The 20,335-nt window shown below is 36.4% G+C and overlaps 1 protein-coding gene across 6 annotated transcripts in view; it reads left to right on the top strand.

Annotated features, from left to right (window-relative positions):
- The window catches only part of Dgkb (diacylglycerol kinase beta), a 514,351-nt gene that overhangs the window by 160,453 nt on the left and 333,563 nt on the right, over positions 1-20,335 (top strand). For all 6 annotated transcript variants that reach the window (XM_038336848.1, XM_038336843.1, XM_038336846.1 and 3 more), the window contains 3 exons: positions 2,120-2,193; positions 7,875-7,949; positions 19,371-19,456. In XM_038336848.1, coding sequence (XP_038192776.1) covers positions 2,120-2,193; positions 7,875-7,949; positions 19,371-19,456 — 235 coding nt within the window. The remainder of the gene's footprint in view (positions 1-2,119; positions 2,194-7,874; positions 7,950-19,370; positions 19,457-20,335) is intronic.

Raw genomic sequence — 20,335 nt, 5'->3', positions numbered from 1 at the left:
CCCAAGTGCTGGGATTAAAGGCGTGCGCCACCACCGCCCGGCTGTACAATTATTCTTGTAAATATTTCACTAACTATCTGAGAAATGCATTTCAAAATATTTCAAAAGAATTATTAACACCAGTGAATTTAAAATATAATCTGGTATAATAATTAACTGTGTAATTTTGGGAAAGAAAAAAATCATCATAAATATTTGAATTTTTATTATTTTGCTCAAAATCCTCATTTATGAGAATAGAGATGCCTCCTGAAATAGAAAGCAGCTGCGACACAAGAATAAGGGCCTGAATTCAATTCCCCAGTATCCATTTAGAACATACGAGAAGAGCACTGTACTCTTTTAATATGAATAATTTGGGGACAGAGACAGAAAGATTCCAGATCTTAACAGTCAATGAACTACAGACTCTTAGAGATTTAGTCTCAAACAATAAGGTAGAGAAGTGTTTGAAGAAGACATTTAACAAACACATAAACATACATTCATATACATATGTTCATATGTCTACATAAACACATGTGTACGTACATGTACACATACACACACATATGCAATCTTGTTTTGAATGCTTATGTCTAAAACTAATGAATATTAATTCAAAAGAAACTTAAAATAAAATAAAATGTATGTATATTATTATTCCTTTTTTACATAAGATAATTTTAAGAGTTCCAGTTTTGCAATATGAAGGAACATAAAGGAATTTGTATGCAAGTCTTCAAAGAGAGGTTTTTTTCTTTGATGTTTCTACATTGTAGTTTTTGATGGTAAAACTGACAGTTATTTCATGCCATCAGGACCAAGGCTTCATGGTAGTGGCCACTTCATTCACATTAACTGAGCACAGTTGTTGCAGGGAAGAATAGGAAGGAACTACAGACCCTACAGCTCTCCTGTCCTTGATGAACCCGTTAGCAGTAAAATGGGACAGAAGCATCTTCATGCTCTTTGTTAGGGAAAGTAAAACTCAGGCAAATACAAAAGCTGAGTTCAGAATTAGTTGTTTTAGAGTAGAAAAATTAAGACTATCTGATTCATTTCCCACATTTAGCCAATGTGAAGCTTTTAACATTTCTCCTTGCCCAAACTCATTAGGAAGATGCCATTTAACTGAAGAATTGGAGGAAGGAATATTTAAACTGGTACCATTAAAACAGACAGCAAGAAAGGGCATGATGTAATGAAATGATTGCTTTCAATTGTCACATTAAATATTTAAGAATCATCTCTAGGGGAGAAAAAACACTACATCAAGAATAACCTAATCTACTTCCTATCTTAATATTTAACATATCCTATTGGTTTCATAATCTTTGCTAAAATAGTCTTAATTTTTGTTCTCAGCTCCATTTAAGCATGATCTCAATATTCTTTGAATAACAGTGTTTCTACCAAGTATACTTTTATTGGTGTCTACCTAACAACAGTGAAATCAGGAACAGGATTTCTTTGCCACTCTACCTAAAACAATGATCCCATGTTATCACGGTTACCAGCACAGCACCCGTATTGTTTGACTTCCTGGCCCACCTCTCTACAGGGCCCATATTTTTCCATGTACTTGTGTTGTTAATCTGTACCTGCTTGTTAAATTAAAATTCGGTCAGGAAGCGCTTTCCTTTTGGATCCACAGCAGAATGTTGATGAAAACAGCGCGCAATCGGAGAAAACAGCATAATCGGAGATCACTGCCCACCCCGTTAATAAGGGGAGAGCAACAGATAGTGGACCCCTGCTTAGCAAATAGGCACGGCCCATAGGGACTCTGTTTACAAAACAAGAAAAAAGTACTGAGGTGAGATGGTGTGGGTGGCAGTACCAGGTGCGAAGGAGGCCCGAAAAGAGACGGATTCCGTGTGGAATACCAGCTCTAAGTGAGGGAAATTCTACGTAAGGAAGCTTTTCTGCGTGTAACTGGATTCTTGTTTCTCTTACAGTGACTAACTGTTGATAGATTACAGAATTTTCCACCAGCAGCAGCTTTTGGTTTTCTTTTCTTGCCTGTTCTTCTTTCTTTAAAGGAAGGTTCATGTGTGAGCCCCCTTTTCCATGGCGAGAGACAACAGCCATCCTCGTCCTGTGCCATATCCTAATGATTTTTCGTTTTTTCTTCTAGATCACTCCTGTTCCTGGCACACATCCACTTCTAGTTTTCGTCAACCCAAAAAGTGGTGGGAAGCAAGGGGAACGGTAGGTTTTAAACGTCATGTCTGTTTTTCTATTTTATAAAAGTGAAAAGATGAACTACTTTTATGATGTAAACATCACTGCTTCTCAAAGGATAATAAGCCTAATGATGCAAGCTAACACCTATATGTGACAGACTGATATCAATTCACTTCTCTTTTATATTCGAAATTTTCATGTAATGTCCTTTTGTAAGCATTTTAGCTATCAAATGTCACATGTTGTCTACCACACCTATAATCTTGCCTCTTAGCAAAGAGCTTGGTGTATGACAAGGATTCACAAACAATGTTAAAGGGAAGTTGGTTTTCCAAGCGATGAGCAGGTAGAACCTAGGCAAATCACAGTCAATACCAAGGAAGAAAATTCATGTGAAACTTTATTCAAATATATCATGGTGATTTTCTGCCTACATTTTAGAATTCATGATTGTGTTTGTAGGTAAGGACAGTAAATCTACTATGAATAAAAAGCAGGCTACAATCTCAGACATATTAGTATTTATTCAAGTCAAAAATACTAAATTTTACTCTTGTAATGAATTAATAATTAAGTCATAATTTGCAACAATAATATGAAAAGAAAACCACTGAAGAGTGTATTCAAGTATAGATATGACTCACACAGTCAAGTACCCTGCATTAACATTGTTGGGATGTCATTTTTAATCTTATATATGAACACAAGTCAAAGCAAACTCCGTAACTGTACATTAGAGTCCATTGTTGTTTACAACAAATCAGAAATATTTCCATCCCAAAGTAGTATTTTGAAAATTACTTTTTCTGATGTCATTTAGCTTTTGAGTTGTTTTGATTAAATGACACTTATTTTTTCATTGAATGAAATATTATTAACTTTTACTTTTCATAGCATATAGCCATGTTTTACTCTGATAAATATATACTGTAATAATAACTCAAAACTTTAAAGCTCCACAAATTTCATTAAAGAGATCAGTTGCCTCACTCATGAAAGTAGAAATTAAGTAATGTTGCAAAAGTACTTTTTTTTTGGGAAAATCTTAATTTATTACATGCACCTTTGAAATTCAATTTATTTCAGAAATAATAAAAGGATGGAAATGGTAAATATTAATAGGCTTTCTTGTGGTATTTTTAATACATTGTTTATTATATAACCAGGCTAAACATATCTCCTCAAATGTTTATCAAGCTGAAAATTCTTTTTTCTGGCATAATGAAGTTGTCCATTATCTCTTGTTGTTTAGCTGGGCACTAGCGCGTCGAGACATTTTGCTCCTGTGAACCTAACCTTAGTGCCCATTTACCGACCTTTCCACAACCGCCCTCTTTCTGTAATCATTACGGCCTTTGATAACTTACAACGAACTCTCACCTCCGAGATCATCGTGTTTCTGTCCCACAAGTGTACTCATGCTGCTCTTATCTATTTTTGCACGGTTCGTTGCACTTAACTAGCATCTATGTATATACATGTGGTGACCAAAATTACAGGTCATTCACAGTTCAGTCTGTACCACGTGTCTGCTCCTAAAATGGTGGACATCTTGGTTGTTCCTGGTCTTGGCTGTCGTGAGCTATAATGCAGTGGGCTGGGGTGCAGGTGCTTCTCTAACAACATTATTTTATTTTAATGACTTTTGATACATATCCATTAGTGAATCAAACAGTACTTCAGTCTTTAAGATTTGTAAGTATGCCACTACTCTTTCCAATGAGAACTACGTCACTGAGACCTACAGGTAAAGGATACGTTCATCCACATCCACATCATCCTATGGCCAGTTTAAATAATAGCCGTTCTATTGAGGTCCAGTCATCTCTCACTGTAGTTTTCACTTGCTTTTCCCTAAAAGTTTGTTGCAGTGATGGGCTTTGTTGTGTTTTGTTGTATATCCTATTGGCCATTCTTAAGTCTTCTTTTGAGAATATATATTTAGCTATATTTCTGATTTTAGTTAGAATTTTTCAAATTTTTATATTCTCATGAATGCTGTCAGCTCCTTATAAGTTGCATATTTTGAAAATTCTTTCTCCCATCCCATGGATTATGTTCCTTTGTTGCAGGGATATTTTTATCCATTTTTATCTTGTCAATAAGTGCAGAAGATTTTTGTAGTTGGATTTTTCTTTGGGCTTCTAGCTCACAAATAATGGCATAGAGATTTGTTCTTAATTACAAGAACTTGGCCTATAGCTTAGGCTTGTTCCTAAGTCTTTTAACTTAAATTAACTCATATTTTTATTAATATACGTGGCTATTACCTCTATCCCATTCTGTGTTTCCAAATAATTTCATATCTAGCTGACTTTGCTCTCTCCCTTCTTACCAGAATTCTCCATGCCTGTAAGTTCCATAAATTCCTCCTGCCTAGCTAATGGCCATGCAGCTCTTTATTAAACTAATCAGAAGGTGCCTTGGCAAAGACACATCTTCACAGCATACAAAAAGATTATTCCCCAGCAAGACTTTGCACACAATAAAAAAGTTGAAGAAATTTGATATAGAAGAAATGTGCATAGTACAATGTCATTCATTAAAACCTCACTAATATGATAAAATTCATATCATCTCACTGGAAGAAAAAGGAAGGAGAAAGAGAGAGAATCAAGGACAACAGCATAGCCAAGGACAAAATTCAGAGGAATTAAACACCCGGAATGCAAAATCTACCACACAGTTCTAATTATCCAACTGGTGTTGAGCTGACATAGACACACATAGCAGCATGAAATGGAACAACGTGTTTACAAATACATCTCTGCCTGGAGGGCCATCTGTTTTGGACAAAGGTACAAGGATGTCCATTGGAGAAAGGACAGCCTTTCCAATAAGCAGCACTGGGACAATTCAGCACCCAGAGGCAGAAGACTAAACCAGTTTTTACACCCTTTACCTGTTATAACAATTAACCAAATCAGATTGAAGACTTCACAAAATATGAAACTGATAAAGGAAAATATCTCGGCATGTTATCCTTAGTAAGGGATTTTTGGATAAGATACCTCAAAACACAGGAAATGAAAACAACAAAAACATCATGACTATCTTGAATGCAAAATGTAATCTGTCCATAAAGAATTAGATAAGAATTAACTCTTTTATGGACATGAAAAATAAAGACTTAGTAGAAAACAATACAAAATATGTTTTAAAAGAAAACTATATCGTTCTACATTTATTTTGAGAAACCCTACATCATTTAAAGTAATCCTTAGCTTAATATGTTCCCAAAAATTTGATACATATTTTCTTTAAAGCAAATCATGTGGAAGTACTTTGATGTCAGAAAGATGTTAGTGAGGACAGCTATGCTATGAGTACTCTTATTTTATTCACGTGTCTTTGCTATTTATATATTGACCTTGACCATTAAAGGTCAAATTACAGGGCCTTGAGAGCTTGTTTGGTGACGGTGAAAAGGAAACCTAACTACTGCTCTACTCCTGACTGAAGACCAGTTTTCTGCCAGGCCGGGCTTTCCTCTTTCACAATGGGCACAGCCAAGGAATGAATGAATGTGGAGTGGTAAGGGAAGAAAGGGACACCCTCCTAAACAGCCAGATCAGCTGTGTGAGCCCTGGTAACATTGGGTTGACCACTAAAGCATGGGGAAGATTCTGGGAAATTCTGCCTCCTGAGCATGATACAACTTTTCATTCATAAGCTTATACTAGCTGTTTTATCTGCAGAAGACCCTAGCAAGATCAGCCGGCTTCAATTTCAATATAGATGGTGGAAGGGCTTTGAGAACACTCTGAGTAGCTATTATCAGCTGACAGCTGCTGGCGGTTGGGTATCATTATCTTGAGGCTGCGCTACCTGATTTCTTGCACATGATCCAGTGGACGACTCCATAGCCATGCACAGATGGGGAGTACCAAATGAAGTTTTTACCAAACAATAAGAGCGACTGAAGAGGAGGCAGATGCATGGATGAGGCTGTCCTTGTAGACCCCAAAGTCTGAGTCAGCAGATCCAGCTGGTTAAGGAGCCCGTTTGTTCCTTGCCACTGAGCTCATTCCTTCTGAGACTGCTCAGACTAAAGAGGAAAACCTGGCCTGTGAGAGCAGAAACGGTGTTTACTGCACTCAAGAGCACGGCAGTAGCTAAGCCCTCTGTTAGAAATTCCAAAGAGGCTCTCAGGGCCACCCACATTTCTGTTTAATGGTCAAATTCAACATTTAAATGACAAGCCACGTGCATATCCTTAGGAACAGTGGAAGCAGAGCTGCCCTCACGAATGAAAGCAGTGCGTGGAAACAGGTGGGGATCAGGACGTTTATGTTTCATTTTACACACGTGTATAATTCTCAAAAGAGTAAAAGATTTGACAAATAATGTGAAAAGGTGTGTTAAAAGATACCTGTTCAGAACGTGGACAGTTTTCCTGCGACAGGAACGTCAAGACTAGGACTCCATAGAGGTGTCTCCCTTTTTTTTTTTTTTTTTTTTTATTTTTGCCATTTTTTACTTTGATGGTTGGATAAATTGCAATATGTCACAGAATTATATATCCACACAAAATTTCCTTTAATAGCCAACAGGTGTGAAATTTTTCACTTATCCTTTATTCAGACGGCTCCTGCTGGTCACATCCAAACCCCACTTGCACCTTTACCACCAGGGTCAAAGACATAACGTTTGTGACGGAGGACATGTCAACACGCATTTTGCAAAACTACATGAAGAGTGTTAACACAGAAAGGTTTAAAATACGTTGCCATGGAAGTTCAGAGGAGGAAATATCCATGAAAACTGAGAAATCTCAGAATAAGTACTCCTGTGTTGGGTGTTACATAAATAGATGTTCACCAGACGAGTGAAGGAGAAAGCAGATTCGTGAAAGGGCATAGTGTCGACCAGAAGCATCTCAACACGGATAGAGTTAAGGGGAACGTTAAGAGATGAGCTGTTGGCTCACAAGGAAGGGGTTTGAGTAGTACCAGGTGACTGATTAGGTACTAGTGGGTACGAACATCCCGAGCTGAGAGACACCTCTCTCTTAAAGGCAAAGGACTGGTCTTACCTTTCTGGTCACAGAGTAGGAAAAGGAACTAACAGGGAATGACTCAAGTCACTATATAACATAATAAATTAAGGTAAAAAAGGTTTCTTTTTTTCTCTCTTTTTTTTTTTTTGCAGATTTAGAGATGGGGAAAAATATTAGTTTCTTTCAGAAAGTAAAGCTTTAAAATTTACCTGTTAGATTAATTTGGCGATTTGTAAGTTGAAATGTTCATGTAGAGCCACTAGACTATGTTATTTCCTTCCAGGAAGGTATATTATAAAGTATATAACCCTACTTTGCATATGGGATAATTTTTAATCTTTATTAGTTAAGTCCAATATTGAGATCTGTGGAGAGAAGCTTATACTCCACATAGCCATCTATCAAGAGAATATAATTAAAAGTTTTATACTGAAATATTTTTAAAATGTTTTGCTTAGCAGTTGCTGCATTATAGCAGTGTGACCATCATTCCTGACTTCCAAGCTGTATTACCTTCGTGTCTGTTTCCTTTCTTTTGAGGCCCACTAGCTCTTTGAGTGCTATATATCTGATATTATAAAGTATGGATTTATCAATACCATTAAATACTAACCTGCACACTTGCGGCACTAGGTCTGTAATGTTTCTGAAAAATCACGATTGGTCTTTACTAAATCCCCCGCCTTCCATGTTTTCACATTTACAGCATTTACAGAAAATTCCAGTATCTACTAAACCCTCGCCAGGTTTACAGCCTTTCTGGAAATGGACCAATGCCAGGGTAAGTGAGCATGAGGATAACCTCATTGTCATTGACTCACTTAATAGCTACTAATTAAATAACCTGTGTGATGTGTCCAGAAAGGTCATTTAACTTCCGCGGAGCGTTCAGCATGTGAAAAAAAAAAAAAAAAAAAAAAAAAAAAAAAAAAAAAAAAAAAAAAAAAAAAAAAGATGGTACCTACATCAAAAGAGCAAAAACACAAGATGTTCTTCAAAATAGCTAACACCACACCAGATTTGTATCATTTTCTAGTGTAAGCAGTACTAACAATATCACACACACTCACACACAGACACATGTTCATCACGCACTCACACACAGACACACAAACACACACAAACACAAAGCAAGATTTACAGCTGCTGACCCTTGTTTGAGGAACTGCTGTCTTTTACTGGTTTAGTATTAAGAACAGATTTGTTGCAGACTGAAACAAGAAACTAATTAACAAAGACTAGAAGTCATAATACAATTTTCTCGTTTATTATCTGAAGCATCTAATGAATACCACTCTCTTATAATATAGTTTCTTATTACTAGGTAAGGCATAGTGGAATAAAATTATATTTTCAATGTGAAACATGTACTTTTGATGAAATAAATATAGACTGAACTAAATTATCATTAATTTGGTTTCATTAAGTTATTAACGTCATCCTCTTGCGGTGACCTCCTTTCTCTCTATCAGCATGGCGGTAAACATTAGACCCACACAGAGCAGAGAGGAGTTGAATAAGCTTTTGTGTTTCCTGTAAAAAAACAAAACAAAAATGAGTAGAGTTTAAAATAAGTCCTGTAGGCTGTTTCCCAAGAGCTATAGATTAAGTACCAAAATGGTTTGTTCTCTTATAAAATTTGTACCATAACAGTATATGTAAACTAGTGTTAATAAAGCACGGTTATCATACTCTCCACAATTGTAACAGTCATTTTCTTATATCCCTTACTGCTTGCTATCCGGGACAGGTTTCTAAACATGGAGCCTCTTTGCCATCGGTGGCAGGCTTGTCGAGTAATATACCTTGCCAGCTAGAAAGGTTCACAACTGGTCACAGGCATCAAGTCTTGACGAACAGCATCAAGGCCTGGACAAGTCAGGAGGCAAACTCAGATGCGCTCTTGAGAGCATGCTTTTCTTTGCTCTCGAATATTCTCTGTACTTCACAGAAATAGCATATTATGACCAGTTGAGGAAAACCCTTTGAAATGTTGATTCAGTCAACCTAGCTGGATCCTGGACAGCCTAGCCTCTGGGTGCCTTCCCTGTCTAACCTACATAGAGACGAATGACTGACTTCCCAGGAGAGCTGTGACATTAACTGGGCCAGTGCTTCCAGACACCTCACTGTGCAGCATGGCTTTAATAAATACACTCATCTGCAGTACTCTGGGTGGCAATATTAACTGAGAATAGCAATAATATGCTTATTTTTTATGGATCACTGTAATAATCATGATTTTTGTAAGGTTTTGTCATTTCAATTCTTTTCCACTACTTGAAGTATTACATGCTTGGTTTTCCTTTTTACATTTTATATATCCTGATACCCTCCATTCCTTTTTTATAGTAAATAAATAAACTATATGTGTGTGTGTGTGTGTGTGTGTGTGTGTGTGTGTGTGTGTATAATACACCCTTGCTACAAACATTACCATTTAGGAAAAAAGTTACATCCCTTCTACTTCAGCTCCTCCATAGTTTATCTTCCTGACCAATCTACTGTAGATACCCATTAAAGAACTTATCTATATATCTCCCTGTGACGTTCAAACATCTACATGTTTATATTACATAAACATATTTATGTAAGTTCAAATATAAACTTTATTTGCTATATAAATTATAATTCTCATATTGACCCTTGAAAGAAAATAGGAGGGCAATTTTTCATTTGTGTAGATATTTGTATTCAGTTTTTATAAGGGATGAATAACAATCCATAAGATTATTAGTAATTTCAATATTGATGATCAATTAGACTGTCTTAAATTTAAGTTATCAAACATTACCAAATCTACATTAAGAGAATGTGCCTATGAACTTATGTTTGTTTTTGAAAGTGGGTTGAAATAGTTTCATAGAATAAGTCACAACAGGTAAAATGTCTTGTTTGATAGTATTGTCAGTTTTAATGTTATTTCCTCAAAATTTACATAAAAAGTTTGAATCAATATATATTTCCAATGAAAGCATATAATGTGTTTCTCTCAATACATTTTAATATGATGATCTTCTGCAGTTCTTACTTTTTTGTAATTTGGTAGGTGAAAATACGTTATAATCATTTCACTGTGCACGTCTGATCAACTATATAGTTTTCTCTTTCCTGTGCCTGATTTGCTAGCAACAGGTACACAACCTCCTTGTTATAGGAAACCATGGAAAAATTGTGAAGTTGTTTACTGAATTGGGGAAAAATGTTTACTGAATTGGGGAATGCAGGAGTTTGAGAATGGATAGGAGACAGAACAGTGAAAGAAATCAACAGCATAGGGGTAACAATTGTCCTGGGGATCACTGCTCAAGCAGCTGCATCTGATTGGTCTTGTTGCTCTCTGAAAAAACAAAAGCAAGCCCCCTAGCAACATCTATCTTGCTATAGTCTGGTCTAGTATGCAGTGGGGAATCTTGGCTACAGTTCTATTAGCTGTAGAAGTAGATTGTTTCTTCAAAGACAGGGAAAGAGAAATGTTGGTAGTCAAAGAAACTGCATGCCTACAACAGTGACAAGCACAATCACAAAGGCTCTAAGTGTTCTCTGGGAAACTGTGAGGGCAATTCCTTTTCCTTCCTTTCCACTGAGTCTCATTTTAGACAGACCAAGCAGAAAAGTGTAAGCACACCTCCAATTACAAATTTATATGTAAGTGATATTTTATTTTAAGAAAATGCATTTTCTATAGCACATTAAAAAGATGTTTAGTAAAACTATAATAGAACAATGTATTGTAATTTTAAGCAGAAAATAAAAGAGAAAATTTTTAGGTTATAGAAAATTTTTGGGATGATTTTGAGGGTGTAAAGGAAAGGGGAAGATGATTTATTCAAAAGATAAAATAATAATGAACTTCTTTTTTTCTTTTCTTTGGAGCCTGTCCTGGAACTAGCTCTTGTAGACCAGGCTGGTCTCGAACTCACAGAGATCCGCCTGCCTCTGCCTCCCGTGTACTGGGATTAAAGGCATGCACCACCACCGCCTGGCTTAATAAACTTCTTTTTGTCAAATTGGTCAATGTAACAAATATATGAGTTATTGTTCATTGCATTAGTGGTCAGTGTAATTCAAAGAAACCCATTTCACAATCACTCTGTCAAGGAAAGAACACATACTGTGCTTTTGTTTCTTTTAAAATGCAAAAAGGCTTTGTGCTATTTCAGAACACAGAACATTGATCCACTTTTCCACCAAATTTTATCACTTATGTGTCCCTTTATCTACACTGTGTCTGTCATCCTCTTTAGTCTCTCTCTCTCTCTCTCTCTCTCTCTCTCTCTCTCTCTCTCACACACACACACACACACACACACAAACACATTTTAGGCTATGTGATTTTGTTTGTTTCTCTCTTTTTTTATATGCTTGCTTGTTACCTAATAGTAAGAAAGTGACCTTATTTAGTATTGTACTTTCCAGGGATATCTATTTTCCTGGAAATTTCATTTTTATTTATTTCTTTACAACCAAATGATATTACATTGTGTTATTTCCTGTCTATTGTGAATAAAGCAGCAATAAACAATGGTGTTCAAGTTTTCCTGTGGGAGGATATGGAGTTCAGGTGTAATTTTATATATATGGAATCCCAAACTGGTGTCCATAAGGGCAGTAGTATTTTGCTATCCTACCAGCACTGAATGATGGTTTCTCTTTGTTCATACTCTCCTCAGCATCTGTGATCTGATACCTTGAGGACGTCCATGAGGTGTTTTCCATCCCAGCTGTAGAGCAGAAAGCTACATAACCTAGGCAAATATGTACTAGTGACAGCAGCCAGTGTCAGATCTAAGTCTGTGCCTGAGTTAAGTGCCATTTACAAACAGTCTGACAATGTCAAGGTGGTGGTTTCAGCATTCAATTCAGAACACATTATTATAATACAAAGTGGCTTGTCCTTTTCAGCTGTTGATATTTCAAAACTCCTAAACTTGTTTGTGCTGTGGAGACTAAGAGAATAAGCAACATTTTCCTGCTCACGGATTGATATCAACAAGCTTGCAGTCAATGCTAAAGAGGCAGAGGCAGGGGGGTTGCTGCAAGTTTGGAGCCAATCTGGTGTATATAGTGAGTTCCAGGATAGTGAGGGCTGCATAGCAAGACCCTGTCATAAAGTCACCATACCCCAAACAAACAAAAGGGTGAATGGCACTGAAGCCACATTACTAACATCGAAGTATTGTGAGCTGTCACTTGAACATCTTCAAAGCTTCCCAGATGGTGTGGGGAGGCACCGAGTTAGCAAACACTTTGTTCTCTGGATGTCACAATACGACAGACCTACTGTCACCTTCCAAATAATGTACTAGTTATTTTCAACTGTTACAAAGTGATGATCTTTTATTATTTCAGTCGACTGCCGAATTACCACAAGTCAGCAGACCATGTTGATCTTGTATCTTTCTGTCAAAGACACAAGGACAAAAGAAAATACCTTATGGCCCAGCCTTTGTTCAAATGACTGGTCTCTTACACACACTGCAGTTCATGTTTGTTTGGAAAATGTATGAAACTCTTAGCAGTCTTATGAGCTGCTGAAGTCAAGTAAGGACTAAACTAAAGATACTTCAAACATGGACCCTTTCCTCACATACACGTACAAATATTTTCTGTTTCTCACCTAGAATATGGATTCTTTCCTCTTCTCAATTTCCTTTTATCATCTTAATGTGTATTTAAATATATAGTCTCATAAATATTAATGTACTAATTAAGAATTATTCAAATTTGTTCTTTGTGATTTCAGTTTATAGTTTTTTATCTCTTTTGCCCATATACACATTGATTGTTTAGTAACTAATTCTATACTAAATGAATTCCCAATATTTTATAATTTGTAGGCTACTCTTATATGTAAGACTGGATTATTAAAATATTCTTCCATTTTACTTATATATTGCTAAAACTTTAACAGTGTATTTGGTATGCATATGCTGGTTCATTATGACAGTGTCATAACTGTGACTTATGTGAGTTATCAGCTCTCATTGCACTTACCATCTCCCGTATCACTTCCCCCGTGCTTTTTAGGCACTTTTAATTTTATATTTAACCTTTTTTTAAAAAAAAAAACTCTTTAATTCTTTAAAGAGGTTCATTAGAAAATGGATGAGGCAGGCACCAAGCAAATGTTTCCTAGATTGAAATCAAATAGATTCTCCAGAAGCTGTTCATTAGTCCCATTTCATGAGGATGTTCTGTGTGCTAGGCCACTGATAACCATCCCGCACCGAGTCTCAGATACAGGCCTGCACTTCAGCATGAAACTGTCCTCCACACTATGCCAGGACAAGCTCTGTGTGGTTGTTTTTTCCCACTCTCTTTTTCTTTCCGCCCCATGACTAGTGTCTCATTCCACCCGTTCTAGCTGTGTTCTAGTTTATAGGTCAGTCCCTCTGCAGGGTTCCTCTTTGTGTACATTACTTTGAAGTGTTCTAATACATAGAATCTCTTGGGTAATCTAATGTTCTTTGTAATTTCTGAATTTCAACAGTATCACTTTTCTGGTCTATTTTCCCCCCAATGCTTGCTTCAATAGGTTTGTGTGAGTGTGTGTGTGTGTGTGTGTGTGTGTGTGTGTAGCATCTCCTTCCAAGGGTTTTTGCTTTGGTTCTATTATTTTTGAAGCACCTGAAGTTTGAATGTTTTATACAAGTGGACTCTTTTCTTATAATGATATAATGAGCTGAATAGAAGATTAATAAGAAATGTTAGTTGGAAAAAAGTTATGTGAAGAATGTTGCTCTCTGGTCAACTGATGTCTGTGCTTAGAGTACTTCAGGCTTAAACAGGAACCTCATCACAAATGCAAGTTTATCCTAGGCTACATAGTGAGTTTAAGTCCAGTCTAAGCTAGAGCGAGATCTTACCTAAAAAATCAATTGTTGTGCACTATCAATGCAGTGGCAACACAAGAACAATCACTAACTGTGAATCCTCCCTGAATTACAAGGCAGCTATGAAGTCATACAATATTGTGATTTTGAGAAAAATATGAAGGTGAATACATGCAACTGTGAATATGAATTGAGCATAGTAATAAGACAGGAGCATGCTGTTTATGATGTGAAATTCTAGAGTCAGAAGTGGTAATTTTTGAGACATTCTCCTGAAGTACATTTTGTGCTGAAGAGAAAGAGGAAAAATGACAGTTGGTGACATGATAATGCCATTTGTGAGCTTTAGTCTCATAGTCATTCAATGCAAGGAACACAAACAGGTAATAAAATAAATTAGTGCTGTCAAAATATTTACTTCCCTCTTAGTATAAATAATGTCTAATATATACACTGCCTAATAGCATACACTTGTTTGCTCTGTATGTTCAGTCTGGTTCATGAACATATGTTCACACACACACCAATCTCTATGTTTTCTGATTAATAAATTTTCACCATAGAATCAAAATGAATACATGAATTTTCTTAATAAATTTCATTATCACACACTTCTAAAATTATAGTGTATGGACTGGAAACATTTTTCTTTCTTAAAACATTTCTCATATGTGTTTTTAAAATACTGCATCTATTCCGTCTCAACATTAAAAGGAATGTGAGCTTATTAGAGAAAGTGTGACCATCTCACTGATATGTTATTCTTGAGTCCAGAATACTTACAAGATTTGTCTTCCCAACTGTGTTTTAAATGCGCACTATCATGTTGTTAACTATAGGAAGATTGTTGTACAGCAGAAGTCCAGAATGCATTCCTGTTGAATAACTAGAACTATACAACTTGCTCTAGGGTGGCTGTTGAACATTTACAGTGGAGCTACTGAGCTCAATTATTAGCATGAGATTGCTTTCAAATGTAACAATTGTAGATAAAGTCTCTAGGGAAACCAGTGATACTGTGGACTACACTGGAAATTCAATAATAATTAATATTCATAATCTACTTGAAGTTTAACTTTAAAATATGCACTAAATAACCTATACAGACTCAAGTACAGACCAAGATAATTTCCTTGTAAAGTAATTATACCCATTGATCTTCTAGATAAAATAATTTCAACTGATAGATGGGAAGTGTAGCATACACTACTAAACTTTCCACGGAGGCATCCTTCTAAAATCTTCTCATTCCCTCATCCATTAATGACTAGAAAGAAAAATAGGAAGCAGGCATTCTTGACTGTTGTCCTGGGTTAAAAGAAGTATTGTGAGACTTTGAATTTTGACTCTTGACAAATTTATTGAATTGATGCAATTCCATGGCTGCACCTTCTAGTATGATTGCTATGGGCATACTTTCCTAATGTCCACTGGTTCCTGTTTCCAACTGTAGGCAGAACTATTCTGACCAAATTGAGCCTGAACTTTGAGTTCTAGATAATTGTCTTTGTGGATTCATTCTTTGCTTCAACATAATAGGCAAGAAATTTGGAGAAATACAGGAGTATTCTTGGCCTAAAAATACAGAGAGAAAGAGAGGGAGACACACACACACACGAGGAAAGAGAGAGAGAGAGAGAGAGAGAGAGAGAGAGAGAGAGAGAGAGAGAGACACAGAGAGAGACAGAGAGAGAGAAAGAGAATGCCTATTGAGAGTATAATGTATAATCTTTTAAATTATTTGCCTATATGTAAAAAGCACAGGAAAGCAGGAGCTGACAATTCTATTTTAATGGTAAGCAGAAGGAATTTGACACTAAGAATGACTACAGGATTTTCCTAGTCTCTTGTTCTTATGGAAAAATCACATGGATGGAGTGGATTAAGAAATTGAGTTAAAAAGCCAAATTTTCAGTCCATTCAGTAACCCATTTACATAAGCTAAGCTGACCTGACAGTTGCATGGGATTGATGTTCGGGGTAGACACTGCTAAAGAACAAATGATAAGAATTTTAAAAAAGAACATGCCTGAATTACAGATGAAGCAGCACCCTGGAACAGAAGGACAGTGGTGAGTTCCCATGGGCAGGCATCAGTTCAGTCTGTGACAACCGCTCCTGCTGGCCTGCTTTGAAAGCTCAAGTGGGGTGAAAGGGATGGAGTGGGAGAGCAATAAAAGAGAGATCTTCATCGAGAGAGCCACTCCGGGGTTAGGGAGAAGCCTGGTACTAGGGAAATTCCAAGAATCTGCAAGGATGGCCCCAGCTAAGACTCCTAGCATTAGTGGAGAGTGTGCCTGCATATGCCACTATCACCATAGAGCCTTCATCCAGTAACCGATGGAATCAGATGCAGAGATCCACAACCAGGCATCAGGTCGAGCTTCGGGAATCCAATCGAAAGAGATGGAGGATGGGCTATATGAGCAAGGCAGCTCAATATCAGGATGGAGGAATCTACAGAGACAGTTGAACCAAGCTCATGAAAAGTCATGAACTCTAAACTGACAGCTGAGGAGTCGCCATGGGACCCAACTAGGCCCTCCATATGTGTGAGACAGTGGTGACGATTGGACTATGTGAGAGGCCCCTGCCAGCAGGACCAGGATCGATCACTTGTGGGTGAGCTAGCTTATTGGATGGTGGGATGCCATTCTTATCCTGTATCCAGGGGGAGGGGCTTGTACCTGCCCCAACTTAATGTGCCAGACTTTGATGACTACTTAGCTTTTGGGAGGAGCTGATGGGGTGGGGGGGGGGAGGAGTGAGGGGTGGAGAATTGTGTTTAGAATGTAAAATGAAATTTAAAAAAATACATGTGATTAATAGAAACAAAAGAAAGCTTCCTCAGCCTCCAGTGCCAGTGTATTCAGAAATGTAGAGAGGGATCATAATCTGCTACAGAATTGTAACTAGAAAAACCTAAGTTAGGAAGAATTACAAGTAAACATTTTCAATAATATTCCTTATATTTAATAATGCTTCAATAATTATTAAAGGAATTTAAGCATTATTTAGAACCCTTTATTTAAAAGGAATCACCAGAAATTGCTTTTATCCAAATGTCACCAGACTTAAGAAACTTACAAAATAATATATATTTTTCAAAAGTGTTGGAAATCATAGTGTATTCTAAAACTTATATTTTATTTAGCAATATAAATATGGCAAAATTTTTAATTGAAAGGAGAAGAAAAATGAGATTAGTACATAGGCACTCACCACTTTGTGCATAGTGCAGGTATAACAAGTTGAGAAGGAGTGAAGGAAAATATTTGCTACAGATTCAAGAGAGGGGAAATATACACATTATAATACCCAAAGAACTGAAAGATACATCCGTGTTAAATATCTGTGTATTTTATTACCATATGGTGGGCTCAGTTAAATTGTATGCATTTTCTCATATAATTATATAATGTTTCTATAGCTTTGAGCAATATCTTTAAATGAATTTCATTTAAGTGTAAATTATCACTCATAATATGAAAATGTTTGTTAAATAACATTAACACTCAGTTGAAGAAATTCTCAAAGTTGGATAGTACTGTTCATGGGAAAGGCCACATGTCACCAAGATACATATGGGAATGCTTAACTGTGCTAAAGAGACATTACATTACACACACAATCAAACCGGTGTTTAAACTCTCAAAAGCCATGTTGTAATATTCAAATGTTCTTACTATTCAAGGGTTTCAAGGAATTGGACACTCTCCACTCTGGGAGTCATTAAGAGCAATAAAGCAAATGTAGCAGAACATTGTACTCTAAAACAGCCTTCACACACATGCAAATTTTCATACAAATGCAACTCAAATGGTAACTAAAATAGTAATTTTTATAATAGTGAAAGAAACAGGCTCTGAAAATTTATGTTACTGGGGACTTAGCTCAGCACCTCACACATGCCAAGCAAGTAATTTTCCCACTGAGTCACTTCTCCAGCCTGTAATAATGAAATGCCAGACACAGTTTAAAGGTCATAAAAGCAAATTATTTAATGCTGGAATCCATTTGTTCCTGTGACAACCACTGTAATGCACGATTTCATCCTGAATCTATATGGATTTTCATAAATAACAAAATCCATGAAGAATCCTATATATCTGCAGGTAGTAGAAATACAGACAGATCTCTCTGTAATGTTTTAAGCTAAGAAATTTTTCTTACATGTGTATATATATTACAGTCTCATGGATGTTTAATATGGGTAGTGATGGCTTAGTCAATGAAGAGAAGTTGATGAAGTGATTTAAGAGTACCTGCTGCCCTATGAGGGACCAGACCTTGGTTCCCACCATCCACATCACCCTTTCCACTGTGTCTAACTGGGTCCTAACCTATTTTAGCTTTCCTTGCCATTCACACAGGTAAGCACCACCCCACTTCTCCTTCACCCTTCCTCCCTTTCTTCCTCAGCTTCCCTCTCACTTTCTCATACATAAAATTTTTAAGTGAATAGAATGTATAGGATGCATAATGAAGCTTTCTAGATGGCTGTTTGTATATGAATATCCAACGTAGAAAAAATGATGTGGGTGGTTCCATACCACATTGTTCTCAACGCTGATATGTGGGGCAGGGGGAGAGAGGGTGCACCAGCTTCTCCTCTGCTTCCAAGTTTCATTTGCTGAAAAATAGCAAGGAGGAATTTAAGGTGGGATACATTGCCTGCTTTCTGACTCTCCTTCCTGTAGGCATGTTAATGAGTGCACCGCATGCAGTAGGACCAGGAGCCGTGGGTATTTAGCACAGCTGACCCAGCAATTAAGCTGATGACCCCTGGGTAGTAAATCTGTTGACCAGGTCAGAGACAAGGTGAATCAAGTTTGGCTCCTCTATCGGCAGACTGAAAATGCTAAGGAAATTCTGAAAGCTAACATTCTAACTGCAGGCTGACCAATGTCTCCCGGTAATGGAGAAAGAAAAGTGTGAACATGTTGGAGTGACTGACATGGTAATCATGCCTAAATAACTTTTCAAAAGACAATGGATGATTGACAAAACTTATTAAAGAAATTGTATTGCATATACTATTCTGGATTATGTGTGCTTTGATTACATTTGGGGGGATGTCCTTATGAATGATATAATTTAGTCTCTTATATTTTTTTGAATTTGGCTGTTTATAAAAATAAATTACATTTCCTATAGAACCTTGAATAAATAAATTTAAACAAATTTTAAGCACAGAATCTGGAATATGTATTCACAAATGATATTCGATAGATATGTAAGGTAGCAATATTTAAATTTTTTGAAAGTTAAAAATGTAAGTTACTTGAGAAAAAGCTAAGAATAATAAAAATACATAAGGAGGTTCTGAAACGTAAATGATGTGCAGTAAAATCCTTATTTTTCAGGTTGCACTTTTTCCGGGATGTCCCTGACTTCAGAGTGTTGGCGTGCGGTGGAGATGGGACAGTGGGCTGGATTTTGGATTGCATAGGTAATCAAGTCCTGTGTTTAATGAGCTTGGGTGGGACTAGTAACCTTACCTTCTGTTCATTTTCTGTCACCTCTTAGTCTTTCTGTCTACCAAGTATCAAGTATCAGGATGAATGAATTCTGAAAATTCTTGCAGTTTTCTTTTCAGATGTGTCCCCTTTTAAAACACATTCATAGTTTGAAATATATAATGTCTTGATATTCAAAAGTTGATACATTTTAAGAATTTTAAGAATTTTCTTTCAATTCTTTTAGTCTCTGAGTTCAGTATTTTTTATTATCTACAGGTCATTTCCAAATCAATATTAATTCGAAGAAAGTTTGTTCTCTACAAATACAAATTTTTTTTTTTGCTTTTAAAGATTGAAAATCTGAACATTCTGTCTTCTTAATTACTGAAAAACATCTCAAATTGAAAACGTCCTGGTGGGAATGCCAGTCACTAGTGTCAGCCTGGAGGAATCCCTCCTATCCCCAAGCTGCCTGTGTGCAGATAATCAAAGAAAGAACATGACATCATCAGCACTTTTCCTACACATCTAGCAATGTAATTCACTAGTGTTGCATGGAAATACACAGTAAAAATTCTGGTATTGGAATTCTAATGAAAGACAGAAAATATTTGTAAATGATTCCTATGAAAAAGCTAAGATTTGATAATTATAAAAATTGTTCGGCAAAGGTATAAGTGGTTATACATCAGCAACGGTTTTAAAAATGAAAACACTGTGAATTTTTGGCTCATTGTATACTCCAAATTCAGTGGTATTACACTGTGTTTTATCTGCAAGTCATCTTGTCAACTGATCTATATACACATCCACACACTGACTTCATGAACTTAGGAAGGAAAGGGAAAGAAAATAAAAATTTTTGAAAG

Source organism: Arvicola amphibius, chromosome 7 (assembly GCF_903992535.2).
Source record: "Arvicola amphibius chromosome 7, mArvAmp1.2, whole genome shotgun sequence".
NCBI lineage: Eukaryota > Metazoa > Chordata > Mammalia > Rodentia > Cricetidae > Arvicola > Arvicola amphibius.
The sequence above is the reverse complement of the archived record's forward strand: the minus strand, read 5'-3'. Positions and strand labels throughout refer to the sequence as shown.